The sequence below is a fragment of the Drosophila navojoa genome, chromosome X (genome assembly GCF_054131105.1).
Source record: "Drosophila navojoa isolate 15081-1374.11 chromosome X, UAZ_NAV_1.0, whole genome shotgun sequence".
NCBI lineage: Eukaryota > Metazoa > Arthropoda > Insecta > Diptera > Drosophilidae > Drosophila > Drosophila navojoa.
The window spans coordinates 4,707,313-4,729,143 of record NC_142895.1 but is presented as its reverse complement, the minus strand read 5'-3'; the positions used below and the strand labels follow the sequence as shown (position 1 = coordinate 4,729,143).

The window sequence follows — 21,831 nt, the reverse complement described above, 5'->3', positions numbered from 1 at the left end:
TCGACATTTATATATTAAATCTTCTCTATCGATATATATTTATGAATCTCTACCTATGGAACTTTTTCTGAGTCGTTAAGCCTTTCTTTATCTATTGAAACCTGCCTATTTTATCTATCGATCTCTCTCTGGAACTTGAAATGTCTCACTTCCAAGTATCAAATTCTTCCTATCAATCTTCATCTATCGATCTTTACAATTATTTATTTATTTTTCTTATCAATCTCTATCCATCGATTTAGAGCTCTGCTCATTCTGTCTCTCTCTCCCCATTGCTTTCCATCAAAACTCTTTCCCTAATTCCATTTCCGTTTCTCGATTTACCCATAGAGACGCCATGATTGTTACGAGCCTGGATACGCTCACTAGTCTGTTGGGTGGCATCACCATATTCGCCATTCTGGGAAACTTGGCGCATAATCTGAAGGCGGAAAATATCCGGGATGTGGTGCGCAGTGGCACGGGTTTGGCCTTCATTTCCTATCCGGATGCCATATCCAAGTTTAAGGCCGTGCCGCAGCTCTTCTCGGCTCTCTTCTTCTTCATGCTGTTCGTACTGGGCATTGGATCGATTGTGGCGCTACAGAGCACCATTGTGACCATCATCTGTGATCAGTTCAAGTCGTGGAAGTACTGGAAGGTAGCGCTGGCCACATCCGCTTGTGGTTTCCTCATGGGCTTGGTCTATGTTACGCCGGTACGGCTCTAGTTTACCATGGAAGTTAATGTCTTGAATAGCATAATTATATCTCTTTCTCTTTTTCATTCAATAGGGCGGTCAATGGATCTTGACCCTGGTCGATTTCTATGGAGGCACCTATGTGGTCTTCATATTGGCCATATTTGAACTGTCTGGCATTGTGTGGATTTACGGTAAGGCTAGCCGAAAGATAGAGTTATTGAATGTGTATCGCAGATGAGTAAGAAAGTTTCTATAGAAGTAACAATACAGGAGTATTCCTTAATAATAAGCGTAGCTATGCAACGCGATATATGTAGCTGCCTCTACCGGCCATATATGCCTTATGCCTTGCTTTCTGTGAGGCTAAGTTTATCTGTTCCCATCCATTTCTCAGGTGGTAAAGTAGTCAACCAGGCGTTATAGCTGCCTCTACCGGCCATATATGCCTTATGCCTTGCTTTCTGTGAGGCTAAGTTTATCTGTTCCATTGCATATCTATTTCTCAGGTGATAAAGTAGTCAACCAGGCGTTATAGCTGCCTCTACCGGCCATATATGCCTTATGCCTTGCTTTCTGTAAGGCTAAGTTTATCTGTTCCATTGCATATCTATTTCTCAGGTGATAAAGTAGTCAACCAGGCGTTATGGCTGCCTCTACCGACTACATATGCCTCATGCCTTGTTTTCTATAAGGCTACGTTTATCTGTTCCATTGCATATCTATCTCCCAGGTGATAAAGTAGTCTCTATAAATGTTTGTAAGTGGCGATATAGTTGCCTCTACATGCTGCATCACCTATGATCTACCAGGCCGCTGCCTCTACCTAGCACATCTATGTATCTCATTGAATGGCTTCTATCTGTATTCCCTGCGCAGGTCTCCAAAACTTTTGCGATGACATCGAATTCATGAGCAACAAGAAGGTTTCAATGTATTGGCGCCTCTGTTGGTCGTTCTTCACGCCAGTTATGATGATTGTGATATTCATCTACTCGATGGCGACCATACAGCCGATCAAATACAGTGATCAATACTTTCCCCTAGCTGGAGACGGTAAGCCAACAACTGAAGCCTTTATACGATATATTTGTCAACCAATATCTCCATATATATGTATCCTCTATCTAGTTGCGGGCTGGCTGCTCTTCGCTGTGGGCGCTGCTCAGTTTCCGCTCTGGGGCTGGTGGTACATTGCGACCCATAGACAAGGCAGTTTTGCTAAGGTAAGTGCAAAGCCATCGGAGATCTGTCGATTGTTATTAATCGTATGCTTGCTTGCAGTCCTTCAAGGCCTCGCTAAAGCCCAGCAGCAAGTGGGGACCCGCGAGTCCGGAGAACCGTCACGCCTGGCTTCTCTTCAAGAGCGATTTGGCTGCCAAGCGGGCGAATGAGGCGAAATCGAATAAATTTGGTTTCTTCCAGCAGAAGCTGCGCAACATGTGCGGCAAATAGAGTCAGAGATTAAACAGCTTGTACCATCCTATCGATATGTGTGTATATGTATGTATATGTATGCCTAGCTCTAGGCAATTTCGATTTGCTCAATTCAAAAGTCACAAACATTTTCGCAATCGATTGCTCGGAATTCCATTTATATCCATATGCATGTACATAGTTGTGACTAAATATATAACTAATATATAATATATATATGCATATATACATATAACTGTATATATTTGTAACAGCTTGTACAATTTTACAAATTATTTCATAGTACTAAATATTTTAGAGTTTTTTTTTTTTTTTTGTATTATAATCCCAAATGCAATAAATTATATTTATAAATTTGATATTTTGGTTTTAATATTGATATTTCGTATTCCATTCTATCAGTACAATCTGGTCATGTGACAGACTGATGCTGGTTCACGAACTAGTTCACAAACCAAACAAATTATTTCATATGCTTTGTGATCTTGGCTTGTTTTTAGCTTTATTTTCATTTTCTATCCATGCCATTTTGGATTTATTTTGGATACAATGCGATGTCTCGTATGATGTCAGTTATAAGCTTAACATTAATAACTTACCTGAAAGTTTGGTTTCATTTGTTTTTTGTTTGTTTATAACTTACATATGTTTAGCACCGCCAAGCTAATGCTCTCCCAAATGGCAAGGCTTATCCAGAATATTAACAGCTGCTGTTATATAGCTCTCGATAATTGTTAGCCTGACGCTTGGACTGTCTATATATGGGCATATATAGAGTTCAAACTTTGGAGAAAGTCAAAAGTAAAAGAGCTAAGAATCGAGATATCGATTAATTTAATGGTTGCTGCTATAAAGATTTCGATAAATGTACTATAACGCTTGCTTGCTCCACCCATATGTGTATAGACATATATGGAGGTCTAACTTTGGAGGCGATTTATATAATCTTTTGCATTTAACTAATGTTTTATAACAGGTAAATCAAAGACAGGTAAATCAAAGACACCTTTCGTTAATTTTTCATACAAAGCCCTTTATTATGTTAAAATTTTTCAATTTTTCATCATAAATTAATAATGTACAATTTTTACTTAATGTTTTTTATGTTTCTTCCCATTTTTTTTTAAATTTGTTTTTTTTTTTTTAATTTTCTTTTTATTTGTAATTAGTGTTTATTATTATTTTTATAAGTTTTTTGGTGTACATTATAACAGTACAATTTGTTTGTTTGTTTTTTTTTTTGGTTTTAATTTTTTTTTTTATTTAATGGTAAATTTGCTATAAATATTTTAGTGGGGGGGAATTCTTATGATGGTAAATGCTTAATGAGCAACAAAAAAAATCAGATCAGTTTATGCTACAGACACACACATACATACATATGTATGTGAAATAACAAATCGTAAATCTAAGAAAACATTTTTCTCAATTCATTACTGAAATATATATATATATATATATATACATATATAATATATATATTAGTAATTGTTTTTGTTTGCTTGTTTTTAAATTTTTTATTTTTGTTTAGGCAAAAAACATTTTGTTTATATGCTTTTATGAACTAGTGTTTAAAATTTCATTTATTTTCATCTGCTATGTGTGTGTGTGTATTTGTTGTTATTGTGTGTGTGTGTATTTTGTTTTTGTTGTTGGGTGTTTTCTTTGTTCACTTGTTTTTTAAATCGTAAAATACTAATTTAGCAAATGTAGGCACCCTAAATATTAAAGCTTTTGCAAAACACGATCTCTCGCTAAGATACATATACATAAACATATATATATATATATATATATATATATATATATATATATATATATATATATATATATATATATATATATATATATATATACATATACATATATAACAATATGAATTGAAACATACAATATTGTAAATTCAAAATAAACTATTTAGCCGTTTTTTTTTTAATTTTTAACTTTTATTTCTTTTAGAATTTTTGTTTGTGTTTAGCATTTTTTTTTTCTTTTTAATTCTTGGATAAGTTTAGTTTTTGGTTTTTAAATGTTTTCTTTTTAATAAAAAATTGTTTCTCATTTATATATATATATATATATATATAGCATATATATGTATATCGGTTTAATTGTTTAGTTTAACATAATTTTTATGCTTAATAAATTGGTCTTTGCTTCGGCTTTCGTTCAACTAGTTTTGAATACATTTTCTATAATACAATGTAAAGTCAAATATGATCTTTATATTTTTTTTTTACTCTTCATATATATGTATATATACATACATATGTATATATATGTATATGTTTTATTATGTTTTTCTTGACGTGTTTTCTTTTGTTCGATTTTTCTATATAGTTTAACAAGTTTGTTAGTGTTGGGTATCGCTGTGTTTTACAGTGTAAATATTTTACCAAAAAAAATCTTGTTTAGGCTTTTCATTTATCCACTCTTTGCACTTGTCGCACTCATTTAGCTGGGAAATTGTGAACTGAAGCTTTGTGCCGCATACACACACACACACATACGTACACACGCACACACATGAACACACATACGCACACGCACACACATACTAGAGGGCTGCGTAAATGGCAAAAAGATTCCGTTCAAATCAACAATGCTCAAAATGCATTGAGTAACGTTAAAGCTGAAGAAGGAAAGGAGTGAAAGAGAACGCGCGTGGACTCGGCAATTGAGTTGATTTGCGAAGTGACGCATCGCGTCGTGTACAGCAACAAAAACAAAACAATGCGCAGAGATCTTTTTCGTTCACACACACATCAACATACAGCTTCGTCGAACGAAAAGCTCATGCAGTTCGGCAAACGATGTGAATGCTTAGGCCAGTGTTGCCACTTTGTCCAGCGCAAATCTAGCTGCAGCTAATATATTGTTGTAGTAATTGGCTTACCTTATTATTAAGAAGTAATTTGGTACTTTTGAATTGCAATACCTCAAATTTGATGAATGACAAATAATTTACAATATTTAGAAAAATTTTATGAAATAAAATGGATAACAAGCTTGCTGAAAAGAATGCAGCATGTGACGGGAAAAAAGCTGAAATGGCATCTGTATGCTTTGTCCAATTTGCATTCCGTTTTGTGCTTTTGTTTTTGGGAGAGCGAACGCTCGCTCAAATTGAAACTCGCTCAACTCAACTTCGAATGGATATTTGACGTGTGCATGTGTGAGTGAAGCCATGCGCAGCCCTCTAACACATACAGTGTGCACAGTGGCTTCGCACACTTGTTACCGTTACCTCAGAACCAAGAACAACAAACAATGAAAAAAAAAAACCTGCCTAAAAAGTTGGGCTCTATAAATTGTTTTTGTTTAGCACTAGAAAAGTACATATATATCTAGATATAGTATATATATTGAAATACATAGCTATGAATATTAAAAATTTTTTGCTGTTATATTTTGATTTTTGCTGCTTGTGTACCACTGTGCACGCACTACTCAATCAGCCAGCAGAAATGAGTGAGTAAATATAGTTTAGTTTAGTTAATTTTAGTTTAGCTATATATATATATGTATATATATATATATATTGGGTTCGCATCTAATTCAGTTAAGTTTCATTTGTTTTTTTGTTTTTTTTTGTTTTGTATAATTTAAGACCTGTCTTGAAATTTCGGTCCCTCATATCAAAGTTATTAATTTTAAAGGTATTGTGTTTGTTTGTTTGTTAAGGAAACCAGTTCATACACGGGAAAAAATGTTTGATCCTGTTGTTTAAATGTTCTCTATGTTTGTTGTTCTGTTTGTTCTGTTTGTTGTTGCTTTTGTTGTTAAGTTGAGGTGTTGAAACCCAAATGTGCATGTTGAATATGGTTAATAAACCATTAAAGCTGGGCATACTCTACTTCAAACTCTAAGTCTCTCCTGTATTCTCTCTCTCTCTCTCTCTCTCTCTCTCTCTTATTCTTCGTCTGTCGCTGACTGTATACCCTGTACCCATGGCAAAATGGGCATATTTGTTTCATTCGTTTTTGTTGTGTGCGTGTTTCTGTCTGCGTATATATGTATGTGTGTGTGTGTGTTTTTTTTTTTATTTTTATATATTTTGTGATAAAGCTATTTTGACAGCAGTCTTGAACGTTCATTTCAATTTCAATATTCAATATTATATAAATAGGTATACATTTTTTTAAGGGCTTCACTTTTCTTGTCGCTTTAGGCAAATTTTTGTGTTCATTCGTATATATCCAGATCATTGTTGAAGCTATCGTTGGACTTACTGCAGTTGGACATAATTTTATTTTTTATGTTTAATATTTTGTTCACGTATTTAGTTTTTACTCAAGCTAAAAAAGTCAATTAGAAATAAAAAAAAAAATTGCATACATTTTGAATAAATTTACTCTGGCGCAGCCAACTTCATGCGCACGCTTGGCCAACTTCGCTTAGCGTTGCCAGATCGTTAAGAAAAGCTGAAGCGAAACTAGAAATCTTTAACAATTGAATTTGTTTTTGCCGCTGATTGTTTAAGCAAACTAATTTGGAATGTTATTCAAATTTAATCAAAATTTTATTAATTACTTAAATCAAATTTGTTTGGCTCTAATTGACGCATTTCTATTGCAGCGCTTGGTACAGTTTTTTTTTTTTTTTTTTAAGTTAGCTAAACGAGTCTCTTTTTCTTTTGTATTGTTGCATGGCTCTACTTAGGGGTATTTGATTTAGGGGGAGGGTTCTTTGATCCATTCGATTTAGCTGTAATTTCTTTAGTTTCTCACATTGGCATTTGCATTTCGGGGAATTCAGTTGTAAAACTTATTGAACTCTGGTATTTTATTTTTTAGCTTTTTTTGTTTTTGTTTCTTTACTTGTTTATTCTTCTTTACTTATTTGCGACTCGCCTAAAAGCTTTTTATAGTTTATGCGTTTTACATATACATATGTCTATATATATATATATATATATATATATATATAATTTTTTTTTCTATTTTGTTTTTTATTATATTTATTTCATTTACCTATTAAAAAAAAACAATTAACTTCGATGCTCGCAGTTAATACTTCATTTCCTTTTAGAATCTTTAGAAAAACTTTCGTAGCTGTGCCACTCGCCTATAAACTACAAACTAGTTTTTTATTTTTTAATTTTTTTTTTTTTATTTTTCGGTATTTTTTCTTTACAACTAATTCAATTAATTTTGGTTTTGTTTAGTTTTTAAATATTTTACAAAATTCAATTTAAAATTCACTTTACTTGACTAATCTTTATTTTCTTTGTTAATTTTGTAATTTTCAATTTAGTTTTTATTGATCTCGTAACTCTCTCAAAAGCTAGTCAGGTTCTTAATTGAGTTTCTAATTCTTGGGCTTTTGTTTTTGTTGGGCTATTTTTGTTTTTTCTTTTCCTTTTTTTTTTTTTTAGTATATATATCTATATGTGTGTGTATATATATAGCAACATTTTAGTTGAACTTGGTTGAACTTGTTATATCTTAAAACAATTTGAATACTCGTATTAACATATTTATTATATGTTACCTATATATCCATCACACACATACACAAAAAAAAAAACAACATCTATACACACACACACACACACACACTCATACACACAATCCTTTGCCTTTTAGCCAAGTCTGTCGTAATTTCTATAAGATCTCAACTCAAGAATGGCAAATGTTGTCGCAGTTTTATGGAGCCTAGAGCTTCCTAGGTTTTTCCTTACTCGCTCATGCATTTCATCTGGCTTTTGTACGTCTTTTGATATATGGCTATATAGCGTCGATGCGATTTCGATTTTTTAACAAAACAATTTTAGCTACCCTATTACAGTTGAGATGCTCTATGGATTTTTCATAAACGATAACTATATAGAACTCTAGGAGGCGTGGCGTATCTGTAAACACATTTTTGAAGCAAGAATTCTGAAATTATCTAATCTCAAAGCTTTCAGAGTGCTGCAAAGTCGTTTCTGTTATATCAATTTTGACTGTGAGCGAGTATTTTGTGCAGTCGAACATGACCGACTATCGTTAGCAGACTGTTTAGTTAAATATGATCTATTATATTTCTATTATAATCAACTCTAGGCATTTGCTATGGTCGAAGAAGCCTTGCTCTCTCTTTCTCTCCCGATTTTTTTGCAGACTCGGCTTGAATTGTGGTTTTTTGATCTATTCATTCCTTCATTCGTTCCTTCACTCATTCATTCACTCATTCATTCACTCATTCATTCTGTATTCAACTTTCGCTCTCGCTTAAATTTCAACTCTATGCTAGGTAATGCCAATCCAAATTACTAGATAGATCATATGCTTAGAAAAAAAAAAACACTATACGTAAGTTTATATATATATGTATATATATATATAGTTATATATGTATATAGAGTTATATATGTATATGCTAACATTTGACTTTTGTCTTTCCCATTTCGAAGTGGATCTATTTACAAAAGGCCGATTTCGAAATTAGACTTGTAGAATTACTAATATTACTATTACTTGTATTATTACTATTATTACTATTGTTACTATTACTACTATTATTGCATATACGTTCTCTTTTTCTAGTAAACTTATTCTCAGTGATCTTTGTGGCCATCGACGCTGTCGCCGCCGTCGACGCTGTCGCCGCCGTCGACGCTGTCGCCGCCGTCGCCGCCGTCGCCGTCGCCATCGCACTCGCATCTTTACCGATAACAGCGTTATCGATATCAACAGCTATCGCAGCACTCTCAACATCCTCGGGTATAGCAGGTATGCTAATGCTCTCAACGATACGCTGATGCGAAAACGAATGCTGATGCTGATGCTGATGCGAATACTGATGCATCGATTGATAGTGTTGCAGTTCGATGAGCTGTTCCCGTTCCATCGATGATGTTGGCGAATGGAAACGCTGTCGCAGCGCCGTCTCCATCAATGTCGTTGTGGATCTTGTTGGCGACATCGATTTGGACATGGTCATTGTTGTTCCAGTTGTTGTTCGATTTGTTGTTCCAGTTTCATTTCTAGATGATGATGTTAGCTCTGCTGTCGTTGTCATGGCTCGTAATGGATGCATCTCAATGTTAATCACGGAGTTGGAGCGCTCTCTGTCTGATATTCAGCTGCCGTATTTGTTGGAAGATGCGTAGCTATTAACTGCAGATCCATTTGATGGCATGTGAGTATCAGGCACTAAATGTGGTGTTCTACTAGATATAGGTGGCAAAATAGGGCTTGTTGGCCAATGGTAAGTAGCAGCGGCGTTATTGGATGAGGGTACACTTCTATGCAAAAAGCAGTATATATATATAATATATATGTTAATTCTCAATTAGATTCGCATTGCGGCCGGAAAAAAACGGCGTTTGTGTTTGATTTTTACTATCGATTAACGATTATCGATTATCAATTATCAATTCATTATCATTATCATTAGCATTAGATTATGTCAATGGTTAGATGTGTGTGAGCTCGATCAATATGCCAAAAGTTAGCTAGATAGCGCTATGATATGATATAAAAAAGCCATATGGAATGCATTTTCAAACCAATCAAATTAAATTGCAAAATGTTTTGTTTTTTTTACTCTCTTTTTGTTTTGTTCTCTGTTTCTGTTACTGTTCCAATTCCAAAATGCAAATTGATGGCACTCACAGACACTCTCTCTCACTGTATTCTATTTTGTTTTTCTCTATATTTATTTTTACCAAAAATAATCACATGCATCTTGCATAGAAGAAGAAAATGCCACAAAATTTGTACGATGAGGGGATTTCGGGGGGGTTTCGATCTGGAACTACTACTTGGACTCTCACAGTGACTCAGACACACACAAACAAAGAGTACTACAACAAAATGCAAATATGAAACGAAATAGACGAAATGAAAACAACAAATGTATCGATAGTTGAAGTCCACGGACAAAGTGCTCAGAGCGGGCATGAATCGATGACGATATATATCGAGCAGCAATGCCAAGTTGTTAGTGAACAGCATTTTCTTAAAACGATAGCGATATATCGATAATCTGCACTGTCATCACTTTAGATATATACATATATAAGTATCTTGTATATATGGATATCTCATATTAAATTGGTATATATTGGAGTATGTTATGCAATTAGTAGTCATATATCGATATATAAATAGCCAGTTTATATGTCTATCGAATATCGATTGCTTGAAATGTGATAACATATCGATATATCGATTATTTATTACTTCTTGTTTATATATATGGATATTGCCAGCTTTAGTTGGTATTGTTGTTGTTATTTATCGATACACATATCGATAGTCAGACAAATGTGTGCTATCTATATTCAAATTGACATTTTCAAATTGGCATTTCAATTAAAAGTGCTTTTATTGATATCATATGTCCATCTGGGATATATATGTATATGCTTCAATATGAGTGGGCAATACCCCAAACAATATTTATATTAATTCAATAGCCATTAAATGGCTTAGCACTCGAGTGGTTCAGTATAATATCGAGTGGACTTCAACTAGTTGAGCAGTCAATGGAAATGATGCGTGCTTGTGGTGATTATGACGATGACAATGACGATGACGATGACGATGACGATGATGATGATGCATATGCATAAGCTAATTGCAAATATTCTCAATGGGCCACTTACCTAGAGTGGGGGAACAGCATGGGGGCCGCATTGAACATGGATTGGGGCGTGGGCGGTTGAATCGATGGCTGAATGGCAGCGGCTGCTGTGTCCGGGTGCAGAAAGTTGCGTCGTTGCTCGATGCGCTCCTGATGCTGGGTCAAACAGCGCGATAATAGATCTGGAAGGCTTTCCATGTGCTCCTACAGAACGAGAGAGATGGCTCGTTAATCGATAACACATATCGATAAGTGCAATGGATTCTCTACTCACTTGTAGACTTTGCATTTTGTCCTCTAGATTCGTTAGGCGCTCCTCGATGGCATCCTGTCGACTCGACATTTCCGATATTATTTCATAGACCGTATTTTGTGTCTGTGATGGAAAATATTTGGTATTTTTTGTTTGTTTGTTGTTTTTTTTTATCGATAAATAATATTATAAACATATGAATCAAATACTGTGGATTTTTAACTACCTTGGCCATATCGGTTATTGTGTTGGCATTATCCATTAGTTTGCGTTGATCCATTTTAACTTTTCGCAACCTAGTAGCAGTTGGGGGGGAAGAATCATCGAGTTTATAAACGATATTATTGAATAGACAAACAAGATCTAATTCATTATTTCATTACATCATTCATTTATCATTGTGGTAGCTCGAGCAATGCATTGACGTCGTGAAAATGCATGGCTCGATCACATAGTGGAACGGACAAGGGGCTCATTACGCCTCCACGTATATATAGATATATATACGATATAGGTATATATAGGTATATATACGATATATATCAATTTGATTGTGATTAAATACAATAAATAAGAAAACAATTTTGTTTCTGAAAGTTTTGTGATTTTTTTTTTTTGTGCTTTAAGTGTTTTTTTTTTTCAAAATAAAAAGTTTGTGTTTTTTTTATTTATTTTTTTTTTTTGGCTTAGCGTTAAGATTACAGAAAATCACATCAAAAATTATCAACAAGCAATTGAATCTATTTTTCACTCTGTATATATATAAGTTGGATATTAGTTTCGATGATAGGCGCACTACACATGAGCTTAAAGCTTCTATTAAAAAACTTTGATTAACTAGAGCATGAAATGATTGAAAGCTTGAAAGACATGTATACGCGATATCTTGGGGTATTTTTCGTGAAAGTCTGAAAGTACTCTAATTTAAAAGCTCTTTGAAAGCTGTTAATAAAAGTTGTTTGATAAGCTGTTTGTTTTAGATAACTTAACTGCTCTAAAGCTGTCTGAAAGCTTTTTGAAAGAACAGCTGAGCTGCTTGCCTTAGGTCTTGCTCTTAAAATTAATATTAAAAGCTGTTTTATCAGTGCTGAAAAACTTGAAAGAGCACATATGATATATGCCTATGAAACTGCATTAGAAGCGGCTTTGGAAGTTACTGAAAGCTTGGGGGAATAAGCTTTAAAAGCTGTTTGAAAAAGCTTCTTGCGGTGATAGCTACAAAAACTGTTAAGTATATATACATGAGTATTAGACTAATATATATATAGATATAAGATATAGGCAATGTCAAATTATAGTATTGCAAAAGCTGTCGATAGTTTTAGATATGAGTTTCTGGAAAATTAACGCTGCATGCTAGGTATATTGTGGCTAGTTTTCGGTATTATCATAACGTAAAAACAGGGCTTTACAACCTATTTACAGGCTAGTAAAACGAGTTCAATCATTTAATTATGTAGATTTTCTCTTTTTTTTTTCTTTTTAAATTTTATTTTTTCATTAATCGATTTTGTTTTTAGTTGGTTATTGCACTCATTGATTGCTGTTCATGATAGTATTAGTTCTGTAATTCTATGTACATTTGGGAGAGTATATAATAATTATTATGTATACATATATATATGTATAATTATATATATATTGAAGCAGACTCTTCACATTCACATTACAAATCTTTGGGATTACTAGGCAAACAAATAAATGAAAGAACAGAACAAGTTGAAAGCTTGGATATAGTTTGGGTGGGGAATATACGCGATAGCTAACAGAAAGAATGTATACGAGAGTTGAAATTTTTATAGCATACTTTTCTGGGACATGCCGATTGAAATGTGACAATTAATATATAGAATTCTCAGTACAAAATGAAACTCATTCGTATCTCCTTCCACAACCGTCAATAGGTCAACTATCCAAGTTTCTCAGAGAGCCCTAATGACAATCTATGATTTATTTGGATATTGGCTATGAAAATCTTTCGTCTAAAAATGTGCTAAAGCGATGTATTGATAATAGTTGCTGAAAACAGATATCGATAAAATATATCGCTTGTAGTTATCGATAACAATATGTTCAAATTAACGATAATCAATAATATATCAATGCTAGCTATCGATAGTGGCATTTCTCCTACAGCAATTATCGATAACAAGTATCGATCAAAGTTATCAGTTAAGATACCGACTGTTGCTATTGATGAAGTATCGAAAACAGTTATTTTTAGCTGTGTCAGTGAAAAGTTTCCAACACCTCTTGCTAAGAACAGCTATCGATATTAATTATCGACAAAAGCGATCGATAATCGCTAACGATTACAGTTAACGATGTTAGAGGCCAAAGGCTATGGCAATAGCTGGCCCACAAACACACACACACACACACATACATACACACATACAGTTATTTAGGTATATAAATACGCACATGTATGGACAGTTGGACACAGGACAAGAACATAACCAAAAATTGTTTGAAAATCGTGATATTATGATTGGGGTTAGTCGCACTTTATTGAGCTTTTCGTAACGGAGCTTTGTTTTTGGGTTTGGATTTCGTTCAGGCTATATGGTTGCATTGTACAACAGATCTATTAACTATATATACATATATATATATGTACATACATCAACGTATATAGATATATATATAGATATATACATAGGATATATGTTATTGCTTTGAGTCCTTTCAATTGATAGAGGATTCAGTTGTAGTTGTTGTTGTTTCATTAACTCAGTTAAAAGTTCTTGTTATATTGATTGATATTTGTTGGTGGTTTCTGACAGTTAGTTGTTGATATTGTTGATAGATCTCTAAAAATACTCACGCATATATAGCTAGAAGGAACTTTCTTTGGTGGGTTCTTACACGGCCGGGATTAACCCGTTTTACTAGTCTTGTATGTTTGTAAATGAGCCAAGTTTCACGTAGAACATTCGCCGCAGCATTTTTCAGCTATATTTTTATGAGAAGAAATGAATTATTAGAAATTATTAGAGTTGTGGGGTAGTTGTGTTCCTCTATTCTACGAGTACTTAGTAAAACCAAACGATCTATCGAAACTCCTTTTATATATGTCAATGTCTTACGGTCGATGTTGGGTCAAATGTCAAAGTAACTTAAGTTTTGCATTTAAGCTTCGGGTCGTTGGGTAAAGTCATTGAGGTTGAGTGTGTCTGCAACGTTACTCTATAGACCTAGGTAGTTTTTCTGGGTACTCGGTTAAATCCATTGAATGTTTGCTTTTAACTGTATTTTTTGGAATTTATTATGCAGTTAATTGCTGTTATGGTTAGTATTTTGGTAATTCGTAGAGATAATTGTCTAGAGTTTAGTATTTTTCGCTATTGCTTGTACTTTTCAGTAGTTAGGTTTACTTTTGTAGTCGTTGAGTTTATTGTCTACCGTCTAAAATAGTCCGTAAAGTTAATTTTACAGAATTGCAGAATGTTCGGTATTTTTTGGTATTTTTGGTATTTTTAGTATTTTTAGTATTTGTCAGTAGTGGACTCTGGTTACTGATTCTATGTTTGCCGTAGAAGGTACTCTGTACAGTTGATTGAGTAGCTCTTGTGGAAACTTGCGTCATTTTCATTAATTTTCAGTGATGTGTAGTATTTTCAGTATTTCTGCAGTATTTTCTCAGTAGTTTATTTAGTTATCAAAGTCATGTCTAAGCAAAGAGTTAGTTGTGCTGATTTTGGTATTTGTTGTTGATATTCTCCCAAGATTGTTGAGCTTGATGTCTAACGGTACTCTATAGAGTTAGTATTTTGTTGGTATATGTATGTGTATAAATTTGACTAAGTTGCGTCTGTGTATGGTATGGTACGCTATGGAGTTACTTTGATTTCCAGTATTTTTTTGGTATTTTCGGGGCATTTACTTATATATTTTTTGGTATTTTCAAAAAAAAAAAGCAATGATTACTATTCATGGAGACGATCTATACCCTTTTTGTTAACTGCGTGTCCATCATAAAGTTGTGCACATGCTTCTCGGCACGGGTCAGCTCCAGCTTGCGTGAGACAACAGCGACAAGTAGAGCCGTACAGCCAGCGCCCTGTAAAACGATAACAGATCAAATCGACATTAGACTATCACATAAATGTGGTATTTTTTCATTGTTTTTATTTTTTTTTAATTGCTTTTGTCACAGGTAGATGCATTGATTGCACTGCAGCTGAAACAGATGCAAAGTAGAGATCGCATTTGATTCTCTATTGCATCTAGATTTCGCTTGGTCAGCGAGCAATCAATCATGATTAAATTAGTCGTTTAGTAATGGTTTGTTTTCTGTATTGGTATTTTTATTTTTTTTTTATTAATGCCAGTTAATTGTCTTGGATTAGACATTGAAATGATTTGTTTAAGTCCAGAACTTTTGTTGCTTCTCAATAAATAAATGTATTTATATATATATATATATATTTTTTTTATTGTTATGTGTTTTCGTATTGCTGTCGCCTCTGCCTATACGTATTTTATTTTGAAATTCGAATTCGTTGAATCACATTAAAAATGAGCGAGAGATGCGAAGAGATGAGAATGCAGGATAGCAGTTAGATTGGATTGTATGGAATGACTGAATGAGTGCAATGTCTTAGATGTGGTTTACTGTCGGAAGTTGGAAATATATATGCATATATATGTATATATACATATATCTATATATATATATCGATATATATTTATATATAAATCGAAATTAGAATACGTTCTCAAAGTTGTCTATATGGATTACAACAGTTAGAGCTTTGTTTGTTTTTAGTATTTTAGGTACACACATACGTAACAAAAGAGTCTAGTAGAATAAAGGATTTTTTTTAGATTTTTTAGTATTAAATTTTTTTAGTATTTTTTTGGGTATACTTTTTTAAGGTATTTTTATTTTGTATCACAATTTCAATTTCAAAGACTACGACATGATCAATATGCATGTAAAAGATAGAGAGAGAGAGAGAAAGAGAGGCAGTGAAAGAGACAGGCAGAGAGAGAGAGAGAGAGAGAGAGAGAGAGAGAGAGAGAGAGCGAGCAAGCAAGAGCGAGACGCATATATATAATCATAAGAAAGAGTTAAGGACAGAGCCAGGAAATTAATTTATGTTGTAAAAAGAGAGAGAGAGAGAGAGAGAGAGAGAGAGAGAGAGAGAGAGATAGGCTGGGAAGGGGAGTGATTTGAGTGTAACGGCCCCGTTTTTGATAACATATCGTTAACGATAAATGTTGAATAATACCACACGCATGCATATTACTATTCGTATTGCCAACCTGTTCCAGATCCAATGTGACAGGGCAAATGAGTGAAAAGCATCGGTTTTGGACTATCTCGTAGCCCTCTCGGCTATCGGTTATCGGCTCTGCAGATGGACAATGTGTTATCGCGATGCATGTGGGTATGTATGTATGTATGTATATATGTATGTGGTAGTTATATATGACAAAAGTACATGATTGAAGTACTTAATTAGTAATTCTAAGCTAGAAGAGGGGCGTGGGGCGTAGGGCGTGGCGGGGGTTGAGTTGAAGTTGGGTGGGGGGTATAAAATTGCTGACTAATTTATTGTAATTTTTTTTTAAAGTGAGTTTTCTTAGATTTTTTGTTGTTGTTGTTGAGCTAAAATGTAATTATTTACATATGAATCAATCGATAAACCGAATTATCGATAAACGAAATGAGCAGGATGTTCGATTAGAAACAGTTAATTTTTATCGCTAATTTGATGTGTGTGCAGTTGGACAGTTCTTTTTTTTATTTTTGAATAAGAAAATATTTGTTGGATTTTTTTGTATTTTTTTTTTTTTTTTGTATTTTTTTATTTGTAGGTTAAAAACTCACCATTATTCCTGTACTGACAGCGATACCACGTCCACAGTACGTATTCGGAACAATATCACCGAAACCAACACTCAAAAATGTTATCGCTATCAGCCACATTGCATTTAATAGATTCGCATGTTCTTCGTCATGAAATCTGCATTTGCAGTATTAAGTATTTTTTGCATCCATTAGGCATATATTTATGTATATATATTTGTATATATATGGTTGTAATATATATTGGTAGTAATATATATTTTTCGACATATTTCAATTCATATAGTTCGGTATATTTTCGGTATATTTGCAGTAGTTTTGCAGTAGTTTTTGTATGTAAATTGTAAAACGCAGTCAGGGGCAAAAAATACGCGTTTACATATTGTTTGTTTTGTTTATTTTTGAACGGGTATACGAGCGCGCAGAGCGTATTATTCAGTATTAAATGAAAGGGAAAGAGAGATAGAGAAAAATATCGTATTGTTTTGGCTTAATATACACAAAAACGAACACATAATAAGTATATAAGAATATGTATAAATCAAAAGTCAGAATTATTATTGTTTACTCGTTTCAACATTGAACAAAACAAAAAACAAAAAAACAACAAAAACATCTAACGAAAACAAATGAAACACTTAAAGTTAGGCTCAAACTATTAAAAAACAGAAACCAAAATAAGAAAAAAAAAAAATACTAAAAATTAAAAGTAGCAGCAAATAGCAACTGATAAATGTATGATAATCTCAACTGATGACAGGCATAAGAATATATATATTATATATATTTATAGAAAGAGAGAAAAATGTGGGATAAAAATTATGCAAAGATAAAATGGTTTTTTATTCAGGAATCTGGTATTTTTGTTGTTGTTCTTTTACTGCAGAGTGAATATTCAAGAGACAGACAGATAGAGAGAAAGAGAGAGGGAGATAGAGACAGAGAGAGGAAGTAAAGAAAAGGACAACGACGAAAACCGAGTGACAACAAATTTAGTTTGAAGAATTCTAAGAATTTTCAAAGTATTTTTTTTTTTTTTTTTGGTTTGATTTTGAATTTTGGCTAAAGTAGAGAGGTAAACAGAGAGAGAGAGAGAGAGTCAAGAGAAAGTGCAAAACATTTATTGTTTTTTTTTGTTTCTATTTAGGTGACTTAAAATTGAAAACACACACACACACACTTAAAAAGAGAGAGAGAGAGAGAGATAGACATATATATATATATACATTTGTACAGGTCTATGGGAATACTTATATATGTATATACATGTATACATAGTTCTATGTATGTATATGTACGGCATGAGCTGTCAACAAGGATTTGTTGCCTGTTTGTGGTAACGGAAACACAAAACAAAAGTTTGCCAGGCACACACACACACACACACACACAGAGAGAGAGAGAGAGAGAGAGAGAGGAGAGAGGCACAACCAGAGCTAGAGCAAAATAGTGTAAAAAGACCTATGCATATTATACATATGAACGCTTAAATATATATATATATGTGTGTGTGTGTGCAAGTGTGTGCTTAAACATATGTATATATATATATATGTGTGTGTATATGTACGATTATATATATGTATATATAGAAGTAATGCAGATGAACATGGCAGGAAAACACACACATACACACACACACGCACACGCACACACACATATAGAAGAAACGATTTATGCATGAATTGTTGTTGTTGTTGCTGTTGTTGTTATTGTTGTTGTTGTGGTTGCTGTTTTGGGTGGTTTTTGGTGGGCGGCTTGGTTGGTTTTCGGGTGGCTTGGAGTTTTTGGTGTCTTGATGATATTTAACAGAGACAGAAACTGTTCTGCTCTCAAATATTGAGATTTATGGAATGAACTAAACGCGCGCGCAATGCCCTGCATACAAAAAAAAAAAAAAGTTGAAGAGAAAGTAGTAGTAGTAGTAGTAGAAGAAGAAGAAGTTCAAGCTAATCAGCTAAAATCGCGCAGCCGATATCTGTGCTCCTTGGCAGATGGCCAACAGAAGCCGACACAAACACACTTACACACATACATACACAGACGTGTGCATGTGTGTGCGTGTGTGTGCTTGCCTAGCATTGATTGTCTCGCTTTAACATTATATCGTATGCATGTTGTGTAACGCTTGTTGTTGTAACATATGTTATTAACATTGTCTGTACGGCTACTGTTAACTGTTAACTGTTAATTGTTCTGTTCTGTTGATTGATATGTTCTGGTTTCTTTTACTTTTTCTCTTTTCTTATGTTTTCTTTTGTGGTTATATATTTGCTTTGTTTAATATTTACTTTGTTTTTGGTATTTTCTGGTTTTTGTTTTTCTATATATATTTTTTTTTGTGGGGTTTTCTAGTTGGTATACTTACCACCATGCCGCAGGTGAGGGTTATACCCCGTCCACAGTATGTGTTTGGCACAATGTCGCCATAGCCGACACACAGAAATGTGATGGCCGTTAGCCACATGGTGTTTAGCAAATTCGCGTGCTCCTCATCGTGGAACCTTCGGTTGGGACAATCGATATTCGATATTCGATATTCGACATTCGATAGGCGATAGGCGATATTCGATACGGCATGTGATGTGTGCAATACGTTTATCAAGTTTGTATTTGGTATTGATCGATTTTTATCGATATTAATCATTGTGGTTATCGATAATTTATGTTATCGTTGTCGATATCGGTTTCATAGTGCAGTTCAGTTGGTAGCAAACATATATTCACATATATATATACACATATATCGGGGTATATGTATATATTTATCGATATATGCATATTCGTAGACATACATATCGTTTGTTATTATTTAGTAGTTTTTGGCATTGCGAGTATATATATGTATATACATATATAGATCGGTATTTTGATTGTTAATATCGGTATCAGTATCGGTATCGGTATATTCAGTATTCGGTATTTCGGATGCGTATGCGTTTACATAATTTTTATATATTTGTTTTTTTTTTTTTCAGATTGAATTTTCATTTTGCAATTTGTGGATACAGAAGTAGGGTGAGAAGTGGAGTAAACAAATAAACAGATGTGAAATTATGTGAACATTTTTTCTTTTTGGTATTTTTTGGGTATTTTTTTGGTATTTTTCATTATCGAAAAGAAAAAAACAAAACAAATAACAAATAGCACAAATATATTATATATCTTTTGGTTTTCTTTTTCAAATTTTGTTGTTATATAATAATTAAGTATTACACAAATCGAACAAAGAATCATAAACTATATATATAATACATATATAATTATCAAATCAATAGATACGAATGAAGAGAACAAATATGAAAACACAAAAGGATAAACGAACATATAAACGAACAAATATATATACATATATAAGTATATATATATACATACATATACATATATAAATATATATAGAGAAAGAGAGAGAGACATAGAGTGGATAGACATAGTAGAATCAATAGAAGGAATCAAGTTCAGAATAGGACAACCGAAGGGGGTACGAATATATACGTATATATATATATATATATATATATATATATATATGTATATACAGTGACACGCTTGATTATCATTACATTAATTAGGGTTAGCACATAGTTAAGTTAGTTTAAGTTAAGTTTTCATAGAGCTCTTCATAAGGCTTAAGCTGAAGGCACAAGCTGAGCGAATGCAACATGAATGGAGGCCTGATCTTATAAGGTGGGTGTTTGTATGTGTGTTTGTGTGTGTGTTCAGCCCTGATCTGAGATAAAAATGGGGAAAACCCTAACTAAAGTGACTGATAAAGTGCCTGCTAAACTGACTGAAAAAGGAGAGAGAGAGAGACAGAGTTAAGTAAACTTGATTACGATAGTGTCACACAAACTAGCTGGCAAAGTGACTGACAAACTGCCTGTTAAATTGCCTGACCGACTGACTAACTAATGAAAGAACAAACACGATTCACAGAGAGAGAGGGAGAGAGAGAGGGAGAGAGCACAGCAGATGGACGCTGAGAGATAAATACTAACCAGCTGACAAAGTGACTGACAAACTGCCTGCTAAATTGATTGACTTAACTGATTGGATTCAGAGGGACAGAGATAGAGAGAGAGATAGGGAGATAAACATATAAAGGAAGTGAGTGTGTGCCCTGCAAGGAACTGCTGCTGGCTTTAATTAGATCAAGACTAATGCCACACACATATACACACACACACGCAGACATGCACAGTTAGCCTCAACTAACTGAAAATGTTACTGGCTGCAGGTGCAGCTGCAATTGCAACTGAGTCACATAACTGTTAAATGCCGACGAAGGCAATTACGGCTCAAGGGGCTCGTTCTAAGCCCAAGCGTGGGCGTGGCTAATGTCTAAGGGGGGGCAGGGCGGAAGCGGTGTGGTCGTAGGTCATGTGAGCAAACTAATGAAGCTGAGCAGCGGCTGATGAGCAAACATGAAATGATGAGCCAACTATGCAGCGGATGCTGTGCTTTGTCTTGCATCTCACTCTCTCTCTCTCTCTCTCTCTCTCTCTCTCTCTTTATGGGTGTGTGTGTGTGTGTGTGTGAGTGCAGTGTTGCAAAACGCAGCAGAGACTGTGTGCGCTGTGTGTCGCTTGTTGTGGCAAGCAAATGTCAAAATGTCCCTTTGATGGCCCTTAAACCCAACAAAAGGGAAGCAAACTGAGCGAACATTTTGCCTTGAGCAGCTCGTTAAGCTCGCTATAACTGTCTCTTCATCTGTCTCTTCCTCTGTCTCTGTCTCTTTGTTTCTCTGTCTGTCTTCCGCTGTCTTCTGCTACTGCATAATTGGTATCGTTATCGCTATCGTTATCGTTATCGTCATCAGATATGCCAGTCAGTTTCTACCAACATATACTTTACTTGAAGGCACACATACACACACACACACGCACACAGACACACATATTGGAGACTTTGATCTTAATTTCGATAACTGCATAGGCATACGTAAAAAAGCTTTTGGAAATACATTATCTTTTTAGATTTTAAATGAAGTGAAACACTATAATTTATCGATATATCGATAGCTTACTGCTGTATGCTATAATTGTAATGTTAGGGAATCTATCAATATTG

The 21,831-nt window shown here is 33.9% G+C and overlaps 2 protein-coding genes across 13 annotated transcripts in view; one reads left to right on the top strand and one right to left on the bottom strand.

Annotated features, from left to right (window-relative positions):
* NAAT1 (Nutrient Amino Acid Transporter 1) overlaps nucleotides 1–21,831 on the top strand; it is a 60,024-nt gene that overhangs the window by 8,473 nt on the left and 29,720 nt on the right. For 2 of the 3 annotated variants that reach the window (XM_030387424.2, XM_089263203.1), the window contains 5 exons: nucleotides 331–697; nucleotides 774–873; nucleotides 1,559–1,735; nucleotides 1,811–1,905; nucleotides 1,964–2,475. In XM_030387424.2, coding sequence (XP_030243284.1) covers nucleotides 331–697; nucleotides 774–873; nucleotides 1,559–1,735; nucleotides 1,811–1,905; nucleotides 1,964–2,134 — 910 coding nt within the window. In that variant the 3' untranslated portion in view covers nucleotides 2,135–2,475. Of the gene's footprint in view, nucleotides 1–330; nucleotides 698–773; nucleotides 874–1,558; nucleotides 1,736–1,810; nucleotides 1,906–1,963; nucleotides 2,476–21,831 lie in introns of those variants that run through there. The other variant, XM_089263202.1, reaches the window with a different exon arrangement.
* Nucleotides 6,745–21,831, bottom strand: part of SK (small conductance calcium-activated potassium channel) — a 94,031-nt gene continuing 78,944 nt past the window's right edge. For 5 of the 10 annotated variants that reach the window (XM_089263195.1, XM_089263197.1, XM_089263192.1 and 2 more), the window contains 7 exons: nucleotides 16,783–16,918; nucleotides 14,896–15,006; nucleotides 13,771–13,898; nucleotides 11,170–11,239; nucleotides 10,965–11,066; nucleotides 10,713–10,894; nucleotides 6,745–9,347 (listed from right to left, as the gene is read on the bottom strand). In XM_089263195.1, coding sequence (XP_089119321.1) covers nucleotides 9,182–9,347; nucleotides 10,713–10,894; nucleotides 10,965–11,066; nucleotides 11,170–11,239; nucleotides 13,771–13,898; nucleotides 14,896–15,006; nucleotides 16,783–16,918 — 895 coding nt within the window. In that variant the 3' untranslated portion in view covers nucleotides 6,745–9,181. Of the gene's footprint in view, nucleotides 9,348–10,712; nucleotides 10,895–10,964; nucleotides 11,067–11,169; nucleotides 13,899–14,895; nucleotides 15,007–16,782; nucleotides 16,919–19,129; nucleotides 19,266–21,831 lie in introns of those variants that run through there. The other 5 variants (XM_089263198.1, XM_089263199.1, XM_089263200.1 and 2 more) reach the window with 5 other exon arrangements.